The sequence below is a fragment of the Schistocerca americana genome, chromosome 2 (assembly GCF_021461395.2).
Source record: "Schistocerca americana isolate TAMUIC-IGC-003095 chromosome 2, iqSchAmer2.1, whole genome shotgun sequence".
NCBI lineage: Eukaryota > Metazoa > Arthropoda > Insecta > Orthoptera > Acrididae > Schistocerca > Schistocerca americana.
This window is the reverse complement of record NC_060120.1, coordinates 1,126,079,805-1,126,106,200: the sequence shown is the minus strand read 5'-3', so window position 1 is coordinate 1,126,106,200 and position 26,396 is coordinate 1,126,079,805. Positions and strand designations below refer to the sequence as shown.

Sequence of the window (26,396 nt, the reverse complement as noted above, 5' to 3'; positions counted from 1 at the left end):
ATGGGGACACTACCACATCTGAATGTCTCACAAATCTGCATACTGCATAATTCAATCAGCCTGGCAAATGGAGACACACAATTAGGCCCCTTCAAATTTTGTTACGTGCTGATAGTGCTGACTCACAGAAGTACAGGGCATCTGTGTCCTTCACAGGGATCACTCAACATCTTACGCTCTTCACATCTCTTATAGCTCCTACCATTCATGGTAACAATCCGAGACACAAACAAAGCTAATGCAATCTGGTGACCTTTTTATCCATTTCAGAGAGTTGCGACTCTCATAATTTACCACTGGTATGCACACTCGTGAAACTACGTTGCTTCAGGGAGCTTCCCTTTTTTTTCTTCAAGCAGTTTAGTTCTTTGAATCCATTTTTCTTGTAGCTCAGAATAATTATTTTATTGTGTAGCAAACTTACAGGCTAGCATTCTGGCCTGAGCTGTCTGAGTTGGTGGTCATGTGTGTGTGTGGTGTGCTTGCTTGTGTGAATGAATGGTGTGTATTTCTATTTCTTTTTCTGATGAAGGTTGTGGCCAAAAGCTTATGTGTAAGTGTCTTAACTGTGCCTGTCTGCATTTTAACGTGCCATCTTTATGGTAATTAGCACTCTATCTTTTCCTACACTGCTGATATTCCAACCTGTAGTTTCCATTGTTTGAACTTACGGACTACTGTTTTATGTTGCAGTGCACTTCTACAAGTGTAATACACAAATGTTGCCTTAGGAAAGTGTCACAATAACATCCATGTCTACCGTTTGCTATTTTTTACGAAATAGCACGTCACACTCGAAATTTAACTTAGCCAATGAAAGAAGTTTGAAGATTTATTGTGTGTAAGAGACACAAGGGCCCACTGTGTGGGAAATGTGGGAAGTTCTGTGCAGAGACGGAGTTATCCACAGACACAGTAAGTCTTGGGAGCTATACGGGTGTTTAAACATCGCCACCTGCTGGGATGAGGGGCCACTTACTCTGAGGTGGCGCTGTGCCAGCAACGAGCTCGACCCATTGATTAGCACCACACATGACAATGACCAACCAGCTGCTTCTCTGTGCAGAGATATAAAATTTATCGATTTTGGACATCGGGTGACAATCTGTCACATGGAGAACAATGTTTACTCTGGCAATTTTTTACACTAATCTAGTGTTCTGCAACATATTAATGTGAAATGTTGTCTATGATGTTGAAGAGTTTAAGTTAAACTGATATCTGAGAATTTGTTGTTTTTGTGGCACTATCCGGAAAATGGCCTCTCTTGCAGCTCCAAGCATAAATGTATAGTGAAGAAGAATAATTAGCACAGCACACTGGAACCGAGTAGGGATCCGGTTTACTGCTCGGCCACTAAATTAGCATATTGTGAGTACACCAGAAGAGACGCTGTACACACTTGCATATACTACATACACAAGTACAAGCATCGATCAAGCTACTGTGAAACTGCACTCTGTGTGACTCATCACTACATCAGAATACTGTAAATGTGGTGATTCCAATTTCGTAAGGTCTCTTCCTGTTTGTTTTCATCAGTTGGATCTTATTTTTCAAGTATGTGGGAATCCAATGAGCTGCCTGTTTGGATACATTCTTTCTGTATGTCCCACAAGTTGGATTCTTTGGAGACACATTGTAACAAGAGTTTTTAGGAATTTGCCTGGAGATTTCACACTGGGTTCTGTGTGATGTATTCCAACTTTTATTCTTGGACCTAAGATTTTTACTACAATTTTACATTCTTCTAATTCAGTTTGCTGTTTTCATGTCTTGTGTTGGACAAAGAGTCTCTCTCATGCATAAAGAAATTCTAATTTGATCACTGTTGTGCAATGTTAGATTTTAGAGTTCCAGGAAAAATACTTTTAGTTAACTGAGAGACAGTTTGTATTTTCTGAAGTCTGGATTCTATGCCTTCTTTTCATTATGATGTTCAGTGGTCTTTTTCACCTAATTATTTAAACTCTGTATCACCGAATACTATGTTGTTGCCTATATAAGTTCACCCAGTGCCATTTTGGTATCGTCCATTAATTTTTTACCCAGGTGAAATTATTAGTCCAATTTTCCTAGATTGCTCCCTTAATATTTCAAATTGCTTTAGCACATCAGTGATGTTTTTGTCAATTAGTATTACATCATCGGTATAGGTTACACAATATAATTCTATCTTTAAGTTTACATTCTAGTCAGTGTAATAGTGCACCTGCTCTTCTCCATTATCTTACAATTTTCTTAGGGGCATAGTTGAATAGCAATGTGTTATGCCATCCCATTTTCATATACTTATGTCTGTCTTAAATTACACTGCTTGAAAAAAAGTGAGACACTCAGAAGGTGGGGAGAAAACAAATTGAAACATAGCTAATTTAGAGGGTATGCGATGTTATTTCAGTGATAACAAAACAGAGTCAAATTTACACAGAACTTATCAGTTTGAGCCCACTTATCAACACAGCAATGCACCCTGTCTGGCCTGGACAGTGCGGGAGGATGTCGTAAAGCTGCTGCATACCCTCCTGAGAAAGGTGATCCACAACTGTTGTAACTGGACATTGCAATCATGGATACAGGCAGTGGGATGGAGTTAACGTCCATGTTGGTCCCATAATGTTCTATCGGGGACAGATATGGGGATTTTGCTGGCCACAGGAGTATATCAACATCACGCAGACAACTTAAAGAGACACACACTACATGTGGACAAGCACTGGCCTGTTGAAAAATAGCACCACAATACTATTACACACTGCTGTACCATCAGAGTTCCCTCAGCCATTACAAGCCGTGACCTGAAGTCATACCCAATGGCTCCCCACACCATGGGACTGCTTTGTGACCCCCCCCCCCAAAATGTGGAAGAATGGGACCTCTCCCCATCTCCCCGGGTCACTGTCGAACTTCTCCACGATAGTCATTTGGAGCAGTGCAGGACTGGGACTCATTAGTGAACATAATGTGACACCATTCATTAGCAGTCCGTACTTCTCGATCATGGCACCACTTCACATGCAGTCATTTGCTTGGGTGTTAATGGCAGCCTATGTGCAGGACGGCAATTCCATAGTCTGGCTGCTCCTAGCAGTATGACACAGCATGTTGCAAGGAGTCTATTACAGTGAACTCCTGTTTATCCTAAATGATCGGGACGGTGGCCGGTTCCGATAACAAAAATTTCAGATAAATCAAAGTCCCCCTGTTTTCACATGTGAACACTCCAAATTGCATCAATATTGCGAAATACGATCGTAAAACGTGCGTAGGGTATGTAAAACGTTACTGATATGGTTGCAAATAACCCTGCACTTTTTTACTGAAAAAATTGTGTTGACATGTTAAAAAGGCACCAAACTATGATTGAAAACTCAAAGTTTTTAAGTGCTGTATAACAAAGCTCGTTTATTTTGCATTCTTACAGAAAAAATCTCCCTTATTTGGCAGCAGGAAATAACAGGAGTTTTAATTTTATTACCTACTCTTTTGAGTAAAAAATAAACTACTGAACAAAATTATGAAACAAATCTAGAGATTACTCAAAGGAACAAAAAGTCTGTCTAGAGGAACTTTCAAGAAAATTAAAAAAAAAATACTTTTTAAGTTATGGACATAGAAGTTCTAGGATGGTTCATTAGAGTTTATTTTTTGGTAACGAAGTCACAAACGTCTTTTTCTTTTGTTTTTTTGCTTGAGAAACTATTGCTGCAACAATACATCTCCAACGTTGAAATCAAACTATTTCAAGATAAATCGTCTCCGCCTGTTGGCTGATGTACTCCAGGGCAGTTTGGATCACTTCATAACAGAATGTGTGAGGAATATTTTTCTCTGATTCATCATCAGAAACATAGTCTTCTGACACTTTATGATCGGTCACAATTTGGACGATTTCATCCTCAGTCACATGAAAAAATGCCATTTTCTATTCACTCTTCAATGTCTTCGAAGTGTGTGTCTTTACAACCAGCTTCTCCAGTAAATTCACCAAAATTATGTCAGCTTGAGTTTCGGTGTTGCCTCCTCCTTCCCACCACTTAGGTTGCCTTACGATCTAAGAGTATTTTTCCAAGACCTAACAAGAGGAACTGGAGGAATTAGATTCCAAGCTTCAGCAATCAATGAATGACACTTAAAACATCGATTTTTTTAAGAGCTTCCACAAAATCATCTGCAGCATCAATCACACCTATTAATTATTCCAGCATCTTGCGTCTGTAATGTTTTTCCATCGCCTCAAGAATACCTTGGTCCATCGGTTGACATAGAGATGTGACATTTTGTGGGAGAAATACAACTTTGATATCCCCATCTTGCAGATCACCTGGGTGAGAAGGAGCATTGTCCACAAGAAGTAGCACTTTTCAAGGAAGTCCTTTTCCTTCCATGTAATTTACTACAGTTGGAACAAACTCTGCCTGGAACCACTCTCTGAAGATGGCACTGTTCATACATGCCTTAAGACTGACTCATGTACCTCAGTGGCAAACTGGTTGGTTGGTGTCTAAATGCTCTTGGTGTTTTGGATTTGCCAATTAAAGTAAGACACAGTTTATGATTGCCAGTGGCATTACTGCAAGCAAGGACAGTAAATCTTTCTTGGATTTTTTTGTATCCTGAAGCCATTTCTTCTTCTTTAGAGGCAAGGGTTTTCATTGGCAGCATTTTGTAATTCAACCCAGTTTCATCACATTTGTAAAGTTGATTGCCAGTATAACCTCCTTTGTCAATGATTGTGTGCAGTTTCTTCTTAAAATCAGTGTAGCAGCTTCATCCCCAGATAATGATTTGGAACTGATGGCAATTTCATGAATGCCATGCTGCTTCTTGAAACGATCCTGCTGGCCATTACTTCCGAGCAATTCTTGCTTCTTTCCTTCAATCAGCTCATCAGCTCATTTTGACAAAGTAGAGGACCTGAAACTGACACACCTTTGGCTCTTATTTATTCGTGCCACAAAAATAATGCCTCTTCTAACTGAGGATGTGCACCTTTTCTCATTGCTTTTCAAGATTTCACTGCGCTGCCCAATGCTTGGATGGAACAAAATTTTTAAATTCCTGATCAATTTGTCTTCCGATCAGTAATTGTACTCCTACTCTGCAGCAACTTTTGTGGGTGGCTCACCAGCATCAATTCTCTGCAAAGTGTGAAGCTCTTTTTCCAACAAGATCACATTCATTTTATGTTTCGTGCCTGTAGTCACGTTCAGTGTTCTTTCTACAGACACTCGACTGAGTCCTTTATGGTTTTTGGCCCCTTTTATCTCTGGACACTTTAAGGCACATAGTGGGAGCACGAAACCTCAAATCAGAAACACACAGATGCACAACTTGACAACACTCGAGATGCACTAGACAAACTTTTGACTTTTGAAACCAGGCTGTGGCAGCCATCAAATGAAAGCATTCGATACATCTATGCCATTTCCTCTGTTCTACCCAAGCCCACGTGGCAACACAACAGGGTGTTGTACATTCACTGTTACACACTCAGCTTTGATGTACCGACAACAAGTGGAAAGTGTTAGGCAGCGCACTCTAATTGTCGGTTTTGACAGGGCTACGTTGCGCTGCATAGAACAATACTGTATGTACTGTACTACCAAGGAGTTCCAATAGATGGCAGTGGCATGAAACCATGCAATACGAATAAGAAACACACTAGAGCTTCAACCAACACACGCACGAATTGACGATACTTGGACTTTTGACACACACCAGTGCACAGATTAGCAGCAGATTGCCAAAAAACACCAGCAAATGCTTGGCTCCAGGTGCACGCAAACTGAAACTTGTCAAGTGTCAATCTAGCTAGCCAAAAGTGTAGCTGCACGAGAGTTTACTGTACTTGTTCTCAGATGGCAGTCACAGATGTGAACAGGTTACAATGTACTCAGTACACTACACAGTGATGCTCCCTTGTAGTGGTCTCATGTAGTCAACTGGAACATTGATGACGAGTATGCCCTTACTTTCCAACATCAGGCCACTGTCAGATCCAAATACTCCAAAAATACAGATGTTGCAAGGTTTAACCAGGCGACCAAATGGACATCCACAATGAGGTTTCTTTCAAACTCTCATCAGATAATGCTGTCTCACACCAATATGCAGCACCTTCATATCCTCCAGAGTGATGATTCATCTGACGCTATTCGCATCCCTTATATACCACATGATGCTTGCTAAACAGCAATAAAAACAAAGAACACTAATGAATAATGAAGGAAAAGACAGACTGTTACTTACCATAAAGAAGATACCTTAGGCTGCAGATGGGCAGAATTAAAAGACACTTACATAAAGCTTTCAGCCACAGCCTTCACCAGTAAGTAGTAATCTGCCTTTTCCAATATTGTTGATATTCCTACTGGAGTTTCCATTGTTTCAAGGACACTGATGCTTTTCTGTGAGTGTTTGCTTTATGATGTTTTCTGCATTTTAGCTTTTTTTTAAAAAAAGAAAAAAAAAGAAAGAAAGAAAAAAAAAAGATTTGTTGCTGGAAAACTTCTGAAGTCCAATAAAGGAGTTACAACAGCCATATATGGTTATCTGGTGGACCTTGCAGAACCAAATTCTAGGGCTGAAATATCTTGTTGACCAATGGGCATTAATCAGAATGAATACTAAATAAAAATTAAATCCAAGTTTACACAAAAAACACAGGTTCTATCACTGTTGTTTTTCGTTCTATTTTGCTCTTATGTTTGCTATGACTTGTTAAACAGAAATTTTCTTTCTATCTATAGAGTTACATTTGCTGTAATGTATCTTACCTCGATGTTGTTTCTTCCTTCTTCTCACTGCTGCCCAAATCATGGCAAGCAAGTCATCCTCACTGCATTTGCTTCGTATTGCATCTCTGAAACAACTGTTAAAACACCCGTTAAACAGTACCAGGCAATTACCACACAGTGAAATGTTGGTACACTAAAAAGGAAGAAAAACTTTGCAGAAATCTTCAACAGTAATCTTGTAGTCTGCAGTAGGCAACAGCAGGATAACAAACCCACTGGACAAGAATGGGAAAGTCATGATAGAAGTTACTTTTATTTTTATAAATAAACAGGTATCTTACACAAATGCTCAAGAGTGTACATAGGATCTTGGGCTGAAGAGGTGGAGCAGAAACTGACATTAGTTTTGTTGAAGAGGGAGTACTGGAACACAGCACAATTTCTTGCAAAATGAAGCCAAATTTATTGATAAACTCTTAATTAATTGCCAAGCTCACTAATGTGATCATTTTACGACAGGTACTTACTGCTTGGAGTATATGTCACTTTTCAGGCTTGCCTGATAGATCTGTTGCAAAAACACTTTGGGTTCCCCACCAGATAACATTATGCAAGTCCCTCCCTCAATATTTCAGTGACACAACGTTTTGGCATCTACAGGTGGTGGTGATTTCCACCATCACTGCTGCAAGATGCAACTGGCAATTTCCACATGACAGCTTTGAAATTTATCATGTGGATGACTATGACCATCATATTTAGAATTCAGAGGATTTCATAGAATACCTGAAGATGCTTAAACTAGAACTTTCAGATCTTTTAGTTAGCTCAAATGTTATATCATTACTTACAAAAGTGCCCCTGCAGCCCTCATTAGAGGTTATTAACAGCAAGTTTGAGAAAGAAATTGTGGTGCTGTTTAAACATGTGCATACCTCATCCTATTTCTTATGTAACACCAACTACTTTAATCAAGTGGACAGTGTTCCCATGGGAGACCCTCTATTTCCCTTAGTAAATATCCAACATTCCTCCTTCTGGCAGAATGCTGAAGAGACATTTGTGGTGTGGCCCACATAATACAGACACTACCTATGTCCCTGCAGCATTTGCACTCGCTCCATCTGAATATTCAGTTCACTGTGGAAGTACAAAAAGATAGCAGCTTACCATTCCTGGATGTCACAGTTTGAAGAAAAGCTGACAGAACACTGGGGCATAGTCTCTACTGCAAACTGATACACGCAGAGTTATATTTGCGGTCCAAAAGTTGCCATCACCCTGCACAATGTGGTAGTGTCTTACACTCCCTGGCACATAGAGCACACGTGATCTCAGATACCAACAGTTTGCCTGGTGAACTGTAAAACCTAATAACAGTGTTGCAGCAGAACGTTTATTCTTGTAAACAGATTTGCAATGTGTTCTGAGCAAAGCAAGTTCAGTGTAGGGATGTAAATGAAGATACTTAGACAAGCACTGCAAATGGCTTTCTTGCCATATTTCAGTGGCATGTTTTCAAAAATAGAAAGAATCGCTAGGAGAAACAGAATCAAGTGTGTTTTTCGTCTACCAGCGAAACTAAGGAAGTGTTTGTGTTAAGTTAAAGACAATCTTGACCCTAGAAAACATAGATCATATATAAGATCTGATGCCATTATGGGAAATCTTATATAGGGCAGACACCTCACATTGTGCAAGAACACTGTGTTCAACAGCACTGACAAAAATGCCACCCAGTAAATTAGTGGTAGCAGAGCACTGCCTGAATACAGGGCACCACACGTTTCCCAAGAGGCCATACGGTGGGCAATCTTACCAACAGGAATATGGAATTTTGACTAAGCACTGCCCAGAATCCAGCACTGACTGCCATGAAATTAAAACAGTAGAAACCAGATCCTCCGATGTATGACCTGATGCAGCACCTTGCAGAGAGTTAATTCAGCTTTTAACCACACGAGTGTCCAGAAGTGCAGTCATTGCCCACAACACATAAGCAGAAGGCTACTATGAATGGCATTTCCATCCAACTGGGAGTGCCTGTCCACACATTCGTACTCCTGCTTCTAGCCTGACAAATTTCAATTCTGCTGTGCGAATATCACCAGTCACATCTTGCAGCAGTGATGACAGGACCCACCACTACCTGAAGATGACGAACAGTTGTGTTGGTGAAATATTGCGAGGCTTGCACAAAGTTATTCAGTGGCCAATCTGAGAAGATTTGTATACATTATTTTTCTGTGACACAGGTATTGTGCAGCAAAATGTGATAACTTTCTGCATTTGCCTTTTTGTAAATTTCAAAATACCCCAAAAATTGGTGAGAAACACTGAACATATGACGTAACCAGATGACATACCCCACAGCATGTGCAGCAGTCGGGGTTGAGTGTAAAGGAATGATTGAGCAGTGCAATACTTTCATTTGAGAAAACAGAGCAAATTTCAAAACATTTTGTAAATATGATCTGTTGTAAATGTAGATGTTACAAAATTACTGTCCCTGCTGTAATCAAGCAAAAGCAGTTCTGATTTTGTGTTTTTTGCTTCTGTCACTTCTCTTTTTGTTTACAGACATTAGTTAGTAAAGAAAACAAAGGTCATTTAATGGCGATGATGCTATTCTGAAGTTTACACTCATCTACTTGTTATGCAATATGGTAGGTTTTCATTGTACTGTACTTTGCAAGAAATCAAGGAAACTGCAAGACCGATAAATAAAATAATACACATCAATATAAATACATAATTGTTTAACACAATGAAAAAATACTGCCTGCCAGATGCAAGACGCAAATCCTGAACGCCATCACTAAAGTCGCACACATGTATCCGTAGCCACAACGATATGAATACTTGACTTGGGTTGGGATGATCAAGTGTGACAGACCAAGAGGCTCAACCACTGCAAGCATGGCAAGGTACATCATCTGGTGACATTTGTCATTCGCTTTTGACACATTTCCCAACATTTGTATCGTATCCAACATTTGTAATCCCATGTGTCTTGTATTAAATTACTTGTCTCAGGGTCATCTACAGTGCTTTGGAGGTTTTTAAATGTTAATACGCATCACCCTGTGTGTGTGTGTGTGTGTGTGTGTGTGTGTGTGTGTGTGTGTATGTGTGTGTTTATATATATGAAACAAATACTAACAAAGAGATAGAGGGCCTGGTGAGTACTTACCTCAGCTCAGTACAGCCGATAGATACACAAAACAGAACAGAAAATTGACGTATCCTAGCTTTCGGAACTTCGTTCCTTCATCAGGGAGGAGAGAGGGGAAAAAAGTGGAAGAAGGGAAAGTGGATTCAGTTATTCACAACCCAGGTTATGAAGCAACAGGGGAAAGGTAAACAGGGAGGGTAGCAAAGATGGAGGCATGGATGTCAGAGGGAAGCCAAAGATATTCTACTGTAATTACTGTGCCAGCTTCAAACCAAGGAGGATGAATACAGAAGTAAAGAGGTACATAGTATAAAGATAAACACAACTATGTAGGATAAAAAGATGCGTGAATGGCTAAAGAGGAAAGGGAAAGAGGAGAAGACTAAAGAGTAAATGGGAGTGAGGTTGGTTAACATAGGTTCAGTCCAGGGGGATGGCGGGATGAAAGGATGTGTTGGAGTGCAAGTTCCCATCTCCGCAGTTCCGAGGTACTGGTGTTGGGTGGGAGAAGCCAAATGGCACATATGGTGTAGCAGGTTCCTAGGTCCCTAGAATTATGCTGGAGGGCATGCTCCGCTACTGGGTATTGGACATCTCCTAGGTGGACAGTTCGTCTGTGCCCATTCATGCGCTCAGCCAGTTTAGTTGTCGTCATACCAATGTAAAAGGCTGTGCAGTGCAGGCATGTCAGCTGATAAATGACGTGCTGTCTCACATGTGGCCCTGCCTTGAGTTGTGTATGTTATACCAGTAGCGGGGCTGGAGTAGTTGGTTGTGGGGGGATGCATGGGGCAGGTTTTGCATCGGGGTCGGTTACAGGGGTAGGAACCGCTGGGTAGAGAAGGTGGTCTGGGAATATTGTAGGGTTTGACAAGGATGTTACGGAGGTTAGGGGGTCGGCAAAAGGCAACTCTGGGTGGTGTGGGGAGAATATTGTCAAGGGATGATCTCACTTCAGGGCTTGACTTGAGAAATTCATATCCGTGGCGGAGTAATTAGTTGATGTATTCGAGGCCAGGATAATATTGGGTGACAAGGGGGATGTTTCTGTGTGGTCTGGGGGTAGTAACATTGTTGTTGGTTGGGGAGGAATGTATTGTTTGGGAGATCTGTTTGTGGACAAGGTCTACAGGATAGTTGTGGGAGAGGAAAGCACTGATATATAATATAATACAGGGAAACATTCCAAATGGGAAAAGTATATCTAAAAACAAAGATGATGTAACTTACCAAACGAAAGCGTTGGTATGTTGATAGACACACAAACAAACACACACACAAAATTCAAGCTTTCGCAACCCACAGTTGCTTCATCAGGAAAGAGGGAAGGAGAGGGAAAGACGAAAGGATGTGGGTTTTAAGGGAGAGGGTAAGGAGTCATTCCAACCCTGGGAGTGGAAAGACTTACCTTAGGGGGGAAAAAGGACAGGTATACACTCGCACACACACACACACACACACACACACACACACACATATATCCATCCGCACATATACAGACACAAGCAGGGTATATGTGCGGATGGATATGTGTGTGTGTGTGTGTGTGTGTGTGTGTGTGTGTGTGTGTGTGTGGCATACTGGTCTGAACTATGCAGCCTTCAAATGGAAGTTTTTTGATCACTCCTTATTTTGCACCCTGCCACCTTGGCAATATGTACCGCAAATCATCAGACAGACGACCTTCCTGCATGCTTCGAGCATCCCCTGGTGCTGTTCCGAACCAATGCTAATCTTTGTAACTGTGACGAGCAGTGTGCAGATTGCATCTTTGTATCCCACAAAGAGGTGACAGTTCCCAGTGGCATGAATGGTTACTGTTTATTGAATGTCACTGAGTTGGTGAGTCATTTGCTACATTGTGGCCCACCTGTTCGCTGCTAAAGCCATGCTAGTCAGTGGTAACCCCTGTCAATGATATCCTGTTGCCCATAGCAGTTCACTCTGCTGATTGTGGTAGTATTTTCCTTGAGTAAATCTGCTCACAGTACACCTTTGACACTGTGGTACAAGAAAGCCCAATGACTACACACCCTTATAGAATAAGTGTCTCGAGCCATGGTTACCCACGATATGGCAGTGATAAAATCACCCTGTGATCAACTGTCACACTGCAGCTGTAAGCTGCACCTCCTTTTTCAGAATACTCAGGTTTATTAATTTGAAGTAAATCAGATCTTTTGCAGGAAGATTTAACAAAAAGAGCACATCCACGAAAGGATGAAACCATGTCTAATTAACTGGAACACAAAATTAATAATTAGTGGTGACAAAGATCCTCTGCAATAAAAAATAATGTCCACTTACTTCATGTATTAGTCTTCAAGTGACAGAATATATGTAACTGTGTCCTTCTTATTTACACTGATTAAACAATGGAAATTCCAGGTAGGAATATCAACAGTGCAGGGAAAGATAGATCACTATTTACCGTAAAGAAAACAAAGTTGAACACAGGCACAACACACAAGCAAGCACTCCACGCGCGCACGCACGCACACACACACAGAGAAAAAAAAACTGCCAAGTCCAGCAGCTAGGGGCAAGCTACTGGAGTTGTCAGTCATATGTGTGTGACATGTGCTTGCCTGTGTGTATGAATGTGTGTGTTTCTCTGTATCTCTTTTGCTGATGAAGGCTGTGACCGAAAGCTTTGTGTAAGTGCCTTTTTAATTGTGCCTGTCTACAATGTAACATGTCTGCTTTACAGTAAGCAGCAATCTATGTTTTCCTATATTTTTCATTTACACAGATGTAATTAACAAATCAGAGTCTATTTATTCCAGAGAAGTGACAGTTTGTTCATGACAGTTCAGCACAAATCTGATTTTTTATATACAGCAAGGCTACCTATAAATTATTCTGTGTGCCAGTGTTCATGCTGACTATAGGGATTCACACGGATCATGTGTAATTTGACATCTGGTCCTGTAAACTTACTTCTGCTCAACGTGAAAAATTCTCCAATCCACATTTTATAATTAACCTGAACATATCAAATAATGCACCCTTCGATATAACTGCTTATTGTCCACTTCCCATCACTCTATTCCCAATGTCAACCCAATTGACCTCTTCTTCTGATCCAAAAACCATGGTTGACTCAATGTTTGCTATTGCAAGCTATTGCCATTGCAGCACAAAAGTGCCAGAGGCACCAGTAATGATTTATAATTAAAAATACTAGAAAGTAAGGCTCACTGGTCCGTACATGCTAAGACAAACACTACAAGTGTCTAAGACACCGCGCTCTCACACAACAAGTACAAGGTCTGAATACATTCCATTTACGATACACTAAACTGTTTCATTCACGGTGCAATATACATACTCTCTCCCCAATAAACAGAATAGTTATAACTCAATTGTTCACAAGTGTATATTATGACTCTTGCCACAGCTATGCAGTCAGTATGCCACAGGGGTGCCATAGAAAGGGATCAGGTTCAATTCCTTGTAGAGCCGGGAAATTCTGCTCGGTGGACGGACTGGAATAGGGTACACTCTGCTTGTAGTTCCAGCTGAGGAGCTACTCAAGTGAGAAGCAGTGTCTTCAACTTCTGGAAGTTGATAACAGCCTGGAGAGTTGTATACTGACCCCCTAACTCTCCATAGATATATAGTAGAGGACATCTCTCAAAGGGCATTGCGTGGTCTTCTGGGCCCAATGCAGAGTTCCTTTATCAATGTATATTGTATATCACCACTTGTACACACTCATCAGCACAGTACCATATTGTCTCTTCGCGTGGCAAATTTTTATTCCCTTGTTTCCAGATCAAGATTTTTCCACTTCCTCTTCTTCTTCTTCTTCTTCTTCTTCTTTTTTTTTTTTTTTTTTTTTTTTTTTTTTTTTTTTTTTTTTTTTTTTTTTTGTACCACACATATTCCACACGGTTTATGCTCACTCCTTCAATGATACTTCCTATCCTCCTCTAGTGTCCGAGTTGTCCCTGCTTTCCTGCGTGTTTGTTGGTTTAAACACCCTTGTTTCAAAAGAGAGTGACAGCTTCGATACAGTCTTGTCAACATTTTGTATTTTTATTTAGCAATTATTGTTTGAGCCTTATAGGCGAATGTCACAAGATATTGTCAACCACTGCATTCACTAGATTGGAATGGGGTTCATGGTAACTTATCAATTCATTTTTTAAGTTGCTGTTATCTTTTTCATCCTATCTTGGACTAGCTTTTCCATACTCCCACTCTATTTTACGTAGTCAAACAGTTATCTGCCCTTGCAAACTTGCTCCTTTACTACCAAGTTAACTAATACTGGGCAGCCTAACAGAAGTTCCAATATCCAGTCTTTCACCACAATTCACCTACACACACTTTTCACTCACTGATTTTCTTTTTTCAATGTCATAAATATTTTGCTTTCACAGACTGCTGTGCTATGAACATAAAATTGTAGGAACATCTGCCTCACAGGTCATTTTTTTTTTTTTTTTAATTAAAGAATATGTTCCTTGCTTATTCCTATTTGCTTCTGATACATTTCCATTCTCACTTTTATTTTGTTTTGATCCATTTCTTTTTTCTTTGATAGACAAGTCAAACAACAATGGCAATATGTTGCAGCCCCTTGTGTTTCACCCTACTTACTACGAACTTACTTTTCTTAGCTTCCAATTTTATTAGTCATTTGGTTTTTAAGATACTTAAATTAATTGTTTGACCCTGTATTTTTATATCTTATTTTACCTTCGGTTGATAAAGGATTTCTGGTATGCTCACAAAGAGAGAGCTGATTCTTCCCACCCCTCACCCCCCTTACCATGTCCTGAAGCAAACTTATCGCCAAGTATCTTGCAGTTTTTTTCCTATTATTAATCTCTTAGTCTAGTCATCAATTTAAAAGTGTCAGTTGTTGGTCCCATTGTCTAATAATTTGTACATTTATACACATGAAGTTCCAATTTTTATTTGGAACATATAGACTCTGATAATCATGAATCACAGTTCAAATGGCTCTGGGCACTATAGGACTTAACATCTGAGCCAAGGCAGGATTCAAACCTGCGACCGTAGCAGTCACGCAGTTCTGGACTGAAGCGCCTAGAACCGCTCGGCAACAGTGGCTGACGAATCATAGTTACCATCACATGGACAGAAATATTGTGTTAACTTTATTACAACATAGGGACATAACTAAAAATGTCTTTACATAATTTCCAGTTCTGATTACTTTCCTTTAATTTAATCTCACAAATAGGTTAGTGTAACATGATGTTGACAGAGGCAAATTATATATACTCACAAATTATTTAGCTAGAGGTATCTGGTTTGTATGTCTGGGAGGGAGGAGGGTGCAAGCTGAAAACTTCAAGAAAAGATTACTCATTTCATACCTGCTGGATTTAACTGCAGTTTATCTCTTCCATATACCAACCACATACCTAATGTGCATGGCAAACAGTTTGAAAGTATTATTCTATACTCAGCATTTGGAACTATCAGTTCCTTAATGAGAGAGGAAAGAGGGATAAGTTTCTGAAGGTCTCAAAGGTCACTCGGACTCCATGACTAATGTGAGGACAAGAGGAACAAATGTGTCTATAAGAAGTTTTGGAATTTCACATCCTGGAGGTAAAATACTGATCAGTCTGTCAGTCTTCTAGTAATTTTATGGTTTCCTCACATGAATTTTCACTTGGACACGATTATTCTATGTTTCATCACTCACCTGAGAGATATCTCTGAATTCCCAAAGAGACACACCTTCAAATTGCCATCAGCTGTTATCCGTAAACGGTTGCACGTGCCACAGAAGTGTTCACTCATTGAGGTAATAAATCCCACATGTCCCTTGAAGCCCGGCACATGGTATGCCTGCAAAAAGAAATTGTAAGAAAATAGCTACTGCTGTTGTGAAAATACTATAAATGTGTTGCTCACCAAGTGGAGGAAGGAGAAAATGTGCATTAAGGGGAGTTTGAACGCCATATCCTGACAATGTTAAATTTAGTGACTTAACTTCCCCGTATTTCAGGAACAACTGTAGCCATTGACAAGAAACTTTTACAGGACATTAAACTATATGTTCTGAGTCTTACAATAATTGCATTTCAGCCACTGCTTTTGGAAATACAATTTTTTAATCACACAGTTAAAATTTTGTGTACTTTTTTGTATGTTATTCTAAATAATTTTATTTATACATAACATTATGTTCTTCTTTTAGTTCAGAAGGCTCAGGATACATACTGAAAATTTGAATTCGCTATTCGAATTAGTTACTGAGATTTAGGGAAAAATGCAAGACAAAATGTAAATTTTCAGGAAGAGTTTTTAAAGTTTTAATAGACTGTAACTCAATATATGCTTAACATTTTATTTTTAGTCACTCAGAAGCACCCTGCACCATACTGTATATCATCCTCTTGATCTTTTTTAAGTTTTTTCTTGTTTTCTTCTTTCTGGACTCCGTAGTGGCCAACTGTGCTGCATACTCTGCTTTACCAGTGCAAACCTTGTCCATCCATTCAAATTCTCTGATGCAGTTTGCTCCAGAATTAATTCCCATATGTTGTAGCACTTTCACGCTACCAATGTTGCCATCATTAAAAGCAATAACAGCATGACTGACCCCCACTTTAGTGTCTTCATTACAAGAAAAACATTTTTTGGTCTACATCTACATCTACATCCATACTCCTCAAGCCACCTGATGGTGTAGGGTACCTTGAGTACCTCTATTGGTTCTCCCTTCTATTACAGTCTTGTATTGTTGGTGGAAAGAAGCATTGTCGGTATGCCTATGTGCGGGCTCTAATCTCTCTCATTTTATCCTCATGGTCTCTTTGCGAGATATACGTAGGAGGGAGCAATATACTGCTTGACTCCTCGGTGAAAGTATGTTCTTGAAACTTCAACAAAAGCCCGTACCGAGCTACTGAGCATCCCCCCTGCAGAGTCTTCCACTGGAGTTTATCTAACATCTCTGTAACTCTTTCGCGATTACTAAATGATCCTATAACGAAGCATGCTGCTCTCTGTTGGATCTTCTCTATCTCTTCTATCAACCCTATCTGGTACGGATCCCACACTGCTGAGCAGTATTCAAACAGTGGGCGAACAAGTGTACTGTAACCTAATTCCTTTGTTTTCGGATTGCATTTCCTTAGGATTCTTCCAATGAATCTCAGTCTGGCATCTGATTTACCCACGATCAACTTTATATGATCATTCCATTTTAAATCACTCCTAATGCATACTCCCAGATAATTTATGGAATTAACTGCTTCCAATTGCTGACCTGCTATATTGTAGCTAAATGATATGGGATCTTTCTTTCTATGTATTTGCAGCACATTACACTTGTCTACATTGAGATTCAATTGCCATTCCCTAAACCATGCATCAATTCGCTGCAGATCATCCTGCATTTCAGTACCATTTTCCATTGTTGCAACCTCTCGATATACCACAGCATCATCCGCAAAAAGCCTCAGTGAACTTCCGATGTCATTCACAAGGTCATTTATGTATATTGTGAATAGCAACGGTCCTACGACACTCCCCTGCAGCACACCTGAAATCACTCTTACTTCGGAAGACTTCTCTCCATTGAGAATGACATGCTACGTTCTGTTATCTAGCAACTCTTCAATCCAATCACATAATTGGTCTGATAGTCCATATGCTCTTATTTTGTTCATTAAACGATTGCAGAGAACTGTATCAAACGCCTTGTGGAAGTCAAGAAACACAGCATCTACCTGGGAACCCGTGTCCATGGCCCTCTGATTCTCGTGGACGAATAGCGCGAGCTGGGTTTCACACGATCGTCTTTTTCGAAACCCATGCTGATTCCTACAGAGTAGATTTCTAGTTTACAGAAAAGTCATAATATTCAAACATAATACATGTTCTAAAATTCTACAACTGATCGATGTTAGAGATATAGGTCTACAGTTCTGCACATCTGTTCGACGTCCCTTCTTGAAAACGGGGATGACCTGTGCCCTTTTCCAATTCTTTGGAACGCTACACTCTTGTAGAGACCTACGGCACATTACTGCAAGAAGGGGGGCAAGTTCCTTCACATACTCTGTGTAAAACTGAACTGGTATCCCATCAGGTCCAGCGGCCTTTCCTCTTTTGAGTGATTTTAATTGTTTCTCTATCCCTCTATTTCAATATCTACCATTTTGTCATCTGTGCGACAATCTAGAGAAGGAACTACAGTGCAGTCTTCCTCTGTGAAACAGCTTTGGAAAAAGACATTTAGTATTTCGGCTTTAGTCCATCATCCTCTGTTTCAGTACCTTTTTGGTCACAGAGTGTCTGGACATTTTGTTTTGATCCACCTACCACTTTGACATAAGAGCAAAATTTCTTAGGATTTTCTGCCAAGTCAGTACATAGAACTTTACTTTCGAATTCATTTAACGCCTCTCGCATGGCCCTCCTCACATTACATTTCGCTTCGCGTAATTTTTGTTTGTCTGCAAGGTGTTGGCTATGTTTATGTTTGCTGTGAAGTTCCCTTTGCTTCCTCAGCAGTTTTCTAACTCGGTTGTTGTACCACGCTGGCTCTTTTCCATCTCTTATGATCTTGATTGGCACATACTCATCTAACGCATATTGTACGATGGTTTTGAACTTTGTCCACTGATCCTCAACACTATCTGTACTTAAAACAAAACTTTTGTGTTGAGCCATCAGGTACTCTGAAATCAGATTTTTGACACTTTTGCTAACCAGAAAGATTTTCGTACCTTTTTTAATATTTCTATTTATGGCTGAAATCATCGATGCAGTAACCGCTTTATGATCACTGATTCCCTGTTCTGCGTTAACCGTTTCAAATAGTTCGGGTCTGTTTGTCACTAATATGTTATCGCCATGAGTCAGTTCTCTGTTTAACTGCTCAAGGTAGTTTTCAGATAAAGCTCTTAAAAAATTTCACTGGATTCTTTGTCCCTGCCACCCATTATGAAAGTTTGAGTCTCCCAGTCCATATCGGGCAAATTAAAATCTCCACCCAGAACTATAACATGTTGGGCAAATCTAATCGAAATATTTTCCAAATTATCCTTCAGGTGCTCAGCCACAACAGCTGCTGAGCCAGGGGGCCTATAGAGACATCCAATTACTATGTCTGAGCCTGGTTTAACCGTGACCTTCACCTAAATTATTTCACATTTCGGATCTCCGTCAATTTCCTTCGATACTATTGCACTTCTTATCACTTTAAACATGCCTCCCCCTTCACTTTCCAGCCTGTCTCTGCGGTATACATTCCAATCTGAGTTTAGAATTTATTACTGTTTACATCGGGTTTCAGCCAACTTTCTGTCCCTAGTACTATGTGGGCATTGTGACCGTTTATTAATGAGAGCAGTTCTGGGACCTTTCTATAGACGCTCCTGCAGTTTACTATTAGCACATTAATATTGTTATTCCCTGTTGCATTTTGTCTACTCCTACCTTGCCGCATCTCAGGAGGTGTCTTGTCGGGCCTAGGGAGGGAATTCTCTAACCTAAAAAACCCACATGTGCACTCCACACATACTCCGCTACACTTGTAGCCACTTCCTGCACGTAGCGCACGCGTGACCTATTCAGGGGGACCCTACATTTCTCCACCCGATAGCGGATGTCGAGAAATTTGCACCCCAGATCTCCGCAGAATCATCTGAGCCCCTGGTTTAAGCCTTCCACTCGGCTCCAAACCAGAGGACCACTATCGGTTCTCGGAACGATACTACAAATAGCTAGCTGAGATTCCACCCCGCGAGGCTTTCCGCCTTCACCAACTCCACTAACCGCCTGTATGAACTGAGGATGACCTCTGAACCCAGACGGCAGGAGTCATTGGTGCCGACATGAGCAACAATTTGCAGTCGGGTGCACCCAGTGCTCTCTATCACTGCTGGCACGGCCTCCTCCACATCTCGGATGAGACCCCCGGCAAGCAGACAGAGTGAACACTGTCCTTCTTCCCCGACCTTTCCGCTATTTCCCTAAGGTGCTCCATCACCCGCCTAACGTTGGAGCTCCCAATAACTAATAAACCCCTCCCCCCATGTGCCTGCTCAGACCTTGCTGAAGGAGTGGCCACATGTCCACTCACAGGCAGAACGGGCGATGCCACACAGCCAGCCTCCACACTGACCCTCCGCCTCGTGCGCCGCGAATGCTGCTGAACCCACCACTCCCCTTGGGAAGAGGGTGGCCCAACCGCGCCCGGTACCCGCAAAGATGTGTCGACAGAAGGGTCAGTGGGTGAAGCATGTATCACCTGGGGTGTACCATGCAAAGCACCAGACTCCCCACTGCCGCTACACTCCAAGGCAGCAGCCTGAAGACGGGTAACCGCGGCCATCAACAAGTTCAGCTGTTCGCGAACAGTGGCCAGCTCCACCTGTGTCCATACACAGCAGTCACACATCCTATCCATCCTAAGAAATCAATTTACTGTAGAGAGTTAATCAACTTATAACTAGACTGCTAATTCACTAAAGGTGGCTGATAGTTGACTAAACTGTGGTTACTAGACACTTCCTGTAGAAAACAATGAAAATAGCCCTACCTGTCTCTGGACTGTATTGAAAACAAACACTAGCACTACTGGCACTATGGCTTACTAAACGGACTCTCTCTGACTGTATTCAAAACAAACACAAAATCTATGGAACACTATTACTAGCACTCGACAATAAAAAGCTTCCTAAAAGCAAAAACACATGGAAGAAGAAGTGACAAGTAAGAAAAATAGAGTTAATACTTAAATTAGCGTAACTCGCTGCACAGCAGACATGACGCAGACGGCAGTTACGACAACACTGACACTATAAGATTATTGAACGACTCATTGGGATTTTGAGTCTGACAATGCAGACACTTCTTCAATAATTCCAGATTGCCAGGTCTCTGTAAACAGGTTTTATGATATCCACAACTGCTGCTGGGATATAATGTTTATGGCTGTATGACCTGTTTGAGTACTGGGCATTGCGGTAATTGCACCATGAACCAGATCCAGGAGGGCAAAGATGGTGTACTGGTTTATCATCAGCTGACAGTCTCTGGAAGAAGGTAGCCTGTACTGCCTGCTTCAATTTCAACAAATCCTCAGTATTATTTCTAATGGCAATCTCATAATACTGTTGTAGTTGATCAATCATTTTGTCTGTCAGCCTGCTTCTTATGGTCTTACCACCTGAAAGTTTCTTGTCTCTCAAACTTTGTTTCAACTTCCTCAATCTGGTACCCATCCTCTTCTGGACATGACGAACACATTCCAGTTCTGTGATAAGCTTCTCACCATAAGGCTGAGTGGCTACTACACTGTTATATGCATTTGAGTCTGCATAACCTAAGAACTTAGTGTAACACACTCGCCTTTAGTTTACAGATCGATTATAAATTTCAACAGCTGCACAGGCCTCCGTACGACTAGTTGTCCTTCATAATTTCTGTCACAGATATGCCCTTCTTCATGCCCTGATTTATACTTATAACAATGTTTGGTTAAAATCTGGAAATCTATTAGCTTTCCAGTATCCACACTGGTCACTGTAGCAACAGAATTCTTAGAAATGCAGCTGCGCTACTACCAAGCGCCCCAAAAGCTACGGATATGTCAATCATACCATCGTTTATTTCAGCAGCTTCATTTGCAGCACACTTAATTGACTCACATGCAGCAGATTTCACAGCAGCTCCAATAAATCCTGCATACTTGTCCATTTTACAAAGTGGGCGTGGCATATACATCATGACACACATTGTTTCTGCTGCAGTGTAACCTTTGCCAATAGCTCTCAATCCATAAAACCACCTAACATTTATTTCAAAATAATTATCTTTACACTTATCAGAATTCCAAAATGAATGAGTATATTTACAACTGGCAGAATTAATGATACGTTTCCTGGCTAGTCCATTTGATACCTCAATGTCTTCATGTAAACTAACTGGCCCTCCACATACATACAGCACACACATTCACATAACACCCCTGTTAGGTTGTGTAAATGTATCAGAATATAACCTAACCTACCGTTTACATGAGTTTTGTTTTGAGATAACTGTGTTATCACTATGTTTCATTTTAATCTTCGAAGCACTAATGGGTGTTTCGCTAGATACTCATGAGTTTGCCAGTATTTCATTGTCTGTAACTTCACACACCACATGCTGAACGCAAAGTTTCTCTTTATACAAAAATTTATTACCATGAAACCCACATTTCTTAAAAACACTTCATTTTGGAGTCATATTTTTTGAGAGATTTACCAGTCTATTCGTCACTTTTCCTCGGAAGAACGTTAGCACTTCGATATACAAAGCATGTTTATACTATGAAAAGATACGATACTATTTTTGACAGTGCTACCAATGCAAACACATAATTTAACCTTTATAACACAGCAATCCACAGCTTTCTACAGGGTGGTCCATTGATAGTGACCGGGCCAAATATCTCACGAAATAAGCATCAAATGAAAAAACTACAAAGAATGAAATTCGTCTAGCTTGAAGGGAGAAACCAGATGGCGCTATGGTTGGCCTGCTAGATGGCACTGCCATAGGTCAAACTCATATCAACTGCATTTTTTTAAAATAGGAACCCCCATTTTTTATTACATATTCATGTAGTACGTAAAGAAATATGAATGTTTTAGCTGGACCACTTTTTTCGCTTTGTGATAGATGGGGCTGTAATAGTCAAAAATGGTTCAAATGGCTCTGAGCACTATGGGACTTAACTTCTGAGGTCATCAGTCCCCTAGAACTTAGAACTACTTAAACCTAACTAACCTAAGGACATCACCCACATCCATGCCCGAGGCAGGATTCGAACCTGCGAACGTAGCGGTCGCACGTTTCCAGACTGTAGCGCCTAGCACCGCTCGGCAACTCCGGCCAGCTGCTGTAATAGTCACAAACATATAAGTATGTGGTATCACATAACATTCCGCCAGTGCGGACGGTATTTGCTTCATGATACATTACCCGTTTTAAAATGGACCGTTTACCAATTGCGGAAAAGGTCGATATCATGTTGATGTATGGCTATTGTGATCAAAATGCCCAAGGGGCGTGTGCTATGTATGCTGCTCGGTATCCTGGATGACATCATCGAAGTGTCTGAACCATTCGCCGGATAGTTACATTATTTAAGGAAACAGGAAGTGTCCAGCCACATGTGGAACACCAACCACAACCTGCAACAAATGATGATGCCCTAGTAGATGTCTTAGCTGCTGGGGCAGCTAATCCTCACATCAGTAGCAGACAAATTGCGCGAGAATTGGGAATCTCAAAAACGTCGGTGTTGAGAATGCTACATCAACATCGATTGCACCCGTACCATATTTCTATGCACTATGAATTCCATGATGATGACTTTGAACGTCATGTACAGTTCTGCCACAGGGCACAAGAGAAATTACGGGACGATGAAAGATTTTTTGCATGCGTTCTATTTAGCGATGAAGCATCATTCACCAACAGCGGTAACCTAAACCGCCATAATATGCACTATTGGGCAACGGAAAATCTACGATGGCAGCGACAAGTGGAACAGCAGCGACCTTGGCAGGTTAATGTATGGTGTGGCATTAAGAGAGGAAGGATAATTGGCCCCCATTTTATCGATGGCAATCTAAATGGTGCAATGTATGCTGATTTTCTGCGTAATGTTCTACCAATGTTACTACAAGATGTTTCACTGCATGACAGAATGGCGATGTACTTCCAACATGATGGATGTCCGGCACATAGTTTGCGTGCGGTTGAAGCAGTATTGAATAGCATATTTCATGAAAGGTGGATTGGTCGTCAAAGCACCATACCATGGCCCGCACGTTCACTGGATCTGACATCCCCGGATTTCTTTCTGTGGGGAAAGTTGAAGGATATTTGCTATCGTGATCCACCGACAATGCCTGACAACATGCGTCAGTGCATTGTCAATGCATGTGCGAACATTACGGAAGGCGAGCTACTCACTGTTGAGAGGAATGTCATTACACGTATTGCCAAAGGCATTGAGGTTGACAGAAATCATTTTGAGCATTTATTGCATTAATGTGGTATTCACAGGTAATCACGCCATAACAGCATGCGTTCTCAGAAATGATAAGTTCACAAAGGTACATGTATCACATTGGAACAACCGAAATAAAATGTTCAAATGTACCTACATTCTGTATTTTAATTTAAAAAACCTACCTGTTACCAACTGTTCGTCTAAAATTATGAAACATATGTTTGTGACTATTACAGCGACATCTATCACAAAGCGAAGAAAGTGGTCCAACTAAAACATTCATATTTCTTTACGTATTACACGAATATGTAATAAAAAATGGGGTTCCTATTTAAAAAAAACACAGATGATATCAGTTTGAGCTATGGCAGCGCCTTATAGCAGGCCAACCATTGCGCCAGCTGGTTTCCCCCTTCGAGCTAGACAAATTTCTTTCTTTGTAGTTTTTTCGTTTGACACTTATTTCGTGAGATATTTGGCCCGGTCACAATCAATGGACTACCCTGTATATAAGAAATTACCGATTTTATTAGGTCTTCACGTTATGCATGTAAAAATTTTAACATTTTCAACTGGTGTAGATTATATTTTAGAAAATAAAATAAAATACTTCCCACACAAGTTTATAAGTAATATACATATCATTTTAGTTGGAGAATTGCAAATTTTATAATCAGATAAAAACCCAAAAAAGTGAAAAAGAATGTTTTCCCCTTCTAACTCCCCTTAAAGTTATGGAAATGTGCAAGCTTTTGGAGTCAGTGGCTTCTTCTTCTGGCAGAAACAATGAAGGGAAAGGAAAAGGGAAGAAATAAAAGGATTGTCAAGGTTTAGGAAATGGGGAGAGTTGCAGAGAAGCTGCAGAGAAACCCAGGCCAGGACAGACTTACTGAATGGGATGAGAAATATGTAACTAAACCAGTCCATCTCTCATACCACCAGCAGATGTGAAGTATTCTTGTGATCGGTAGTAAGTCATAAACATTAAATTATTTTCAATGTATGTTCATATGTAATACTGCACGTACCTTTGAGGTATCATTGGGCCCATTGGGAAGAGGATCAAAATCAGGCCACTGCTTTCTAATTATTTGGAGCATTTCACTAAAGGAGACCATCTTCCCATCATTCCATTTGTTGCCGCTGAAAGGCATGTACTCGATAAATCTTACATCAACATTTTTCTCTTTTGTTAACTCCACAAAACTGCACACTTCATCTTCATTAAAACCTCGCATTACAACACAATTTATCTGTGGAAGAAAGACACCATTAAAAACTTGGTATCAGATAAAGCATGGTTTAAACAGAGTTTGAAAGACTTTTTGATAGGCAACTCATCCTACTCTATACATGAATATCTTAACAGTGGCTGTTAGGCCAGCTTAAATAAGAATGTCTGTTAGATTTCAGTTCTGAGAGCACTTTGTCATAACAGTCAAGATTATGTACTTTTTGTTTGATAAATTTATGAATAGTGCATAACAATGTTTCGGTCTGACAGCGTATCAATTCTGAAAATATTAGCTGTTACAGTTTGTATTGTATTCACCTAGTTTGACAATCTCCTGACAAATGATCAGGGTATTCAAATGTTTTATATTTTTTATGTTATACTTTCTGGCATGTTACTCACCCATGAGAATCATCTCATGTTTTGGGTCTTGGAACAAAAGCTGAATCTAATCTAATCTAACCTACAAAATAATGGTTCTACAAGTCTGTTGTTATATTTGTATACCTCACTGATTCTGTTAAATTAATCTTTTTCTCTCTTTTTAGAGAATGTGGGAATTTATCTTAGCATGCCAAACTGTTAACCTTCTTAACAATTTAAGAAAATTAAACTACATACATCTCCAATCCTTTTTCCCACTCCAACGCACACATCTTTTGCTGAAGGTATTATTTTAACTATTACATTAAATTATGAAGCTTTCTTGAAACTGTGCTGCCATTTGTGAAACAAAGTTAAAAGTGTTCTCAAGATAAAAGGTCTTCACAAAAGGAGCATTTAGTATCTGTGCAGGTAGTAACACTGACAGCCTTCATATAAACAAGCCCATATGGTAGAACATCCTGCTTTACACATACACGCAATGGCAGAAAAAAGGAAAAGAGCACACCTTTCATTCAAGCATTGAATATATAAACTGATGAGACAAAACACTATGACCTCCTGTTTGATAATGTGTTTGTCCACTGTTGGAACACAATACAGCAGTGATTTTGTGTGGGACAAGTCCAATAAATTTCAGGTATGTTCCCAACATTATGTGAGGTATGTTCCCAGCATTATGCAGCACCGCATGTCTAAGCACAGGTCATGTAATTCCCATAAATTGGAGATCAGTGGTTTCTGGGTGCAGAACTGGTATCTGATATCATCGCAGATGTATTCCATCAGATTCAGAAGGGGTGAATTTGATTCTGGCCTCGTGACACTGAAAGTCATATTGTTGAAACATGT

At 40.3% G+C, this 26,396-nt stretch overlaps 1 protein-coding gene across 1 annotated transcript in view; it reads right to left on the bottom strand.

Annotated features, from left to right (window-relative positions):
- Window positions 1-25,164, bottom strand: part of LOC124595028 (molybdenum cofactor biosynthesis protein 1-like) — a 40,715-nt gene extending 15,551 nt beyond the window's left edge. The window contains exons 1-3 of the mRNA XM_047133587.1: window positions 24,955-25,164; window positions 15,605-15,750; window positions 6,780-6,865 (exon numbers count right to left, since the gene is read on the bottom strand). Of these exons, the coding sequence (XP_046989543.1) occupies window positions 6,780-6,865; window positions 15,605-15,750; window positions 24,955-25,164 (442 nt within the window). The remainder of the gene's footprint in view (window positions 1-6,779; window positions 6,866-15,604; window positions 15,751-24,954) is intronic.
- Window positions 25,165-26,396: the final 1,232 nt, after the last annotated feature.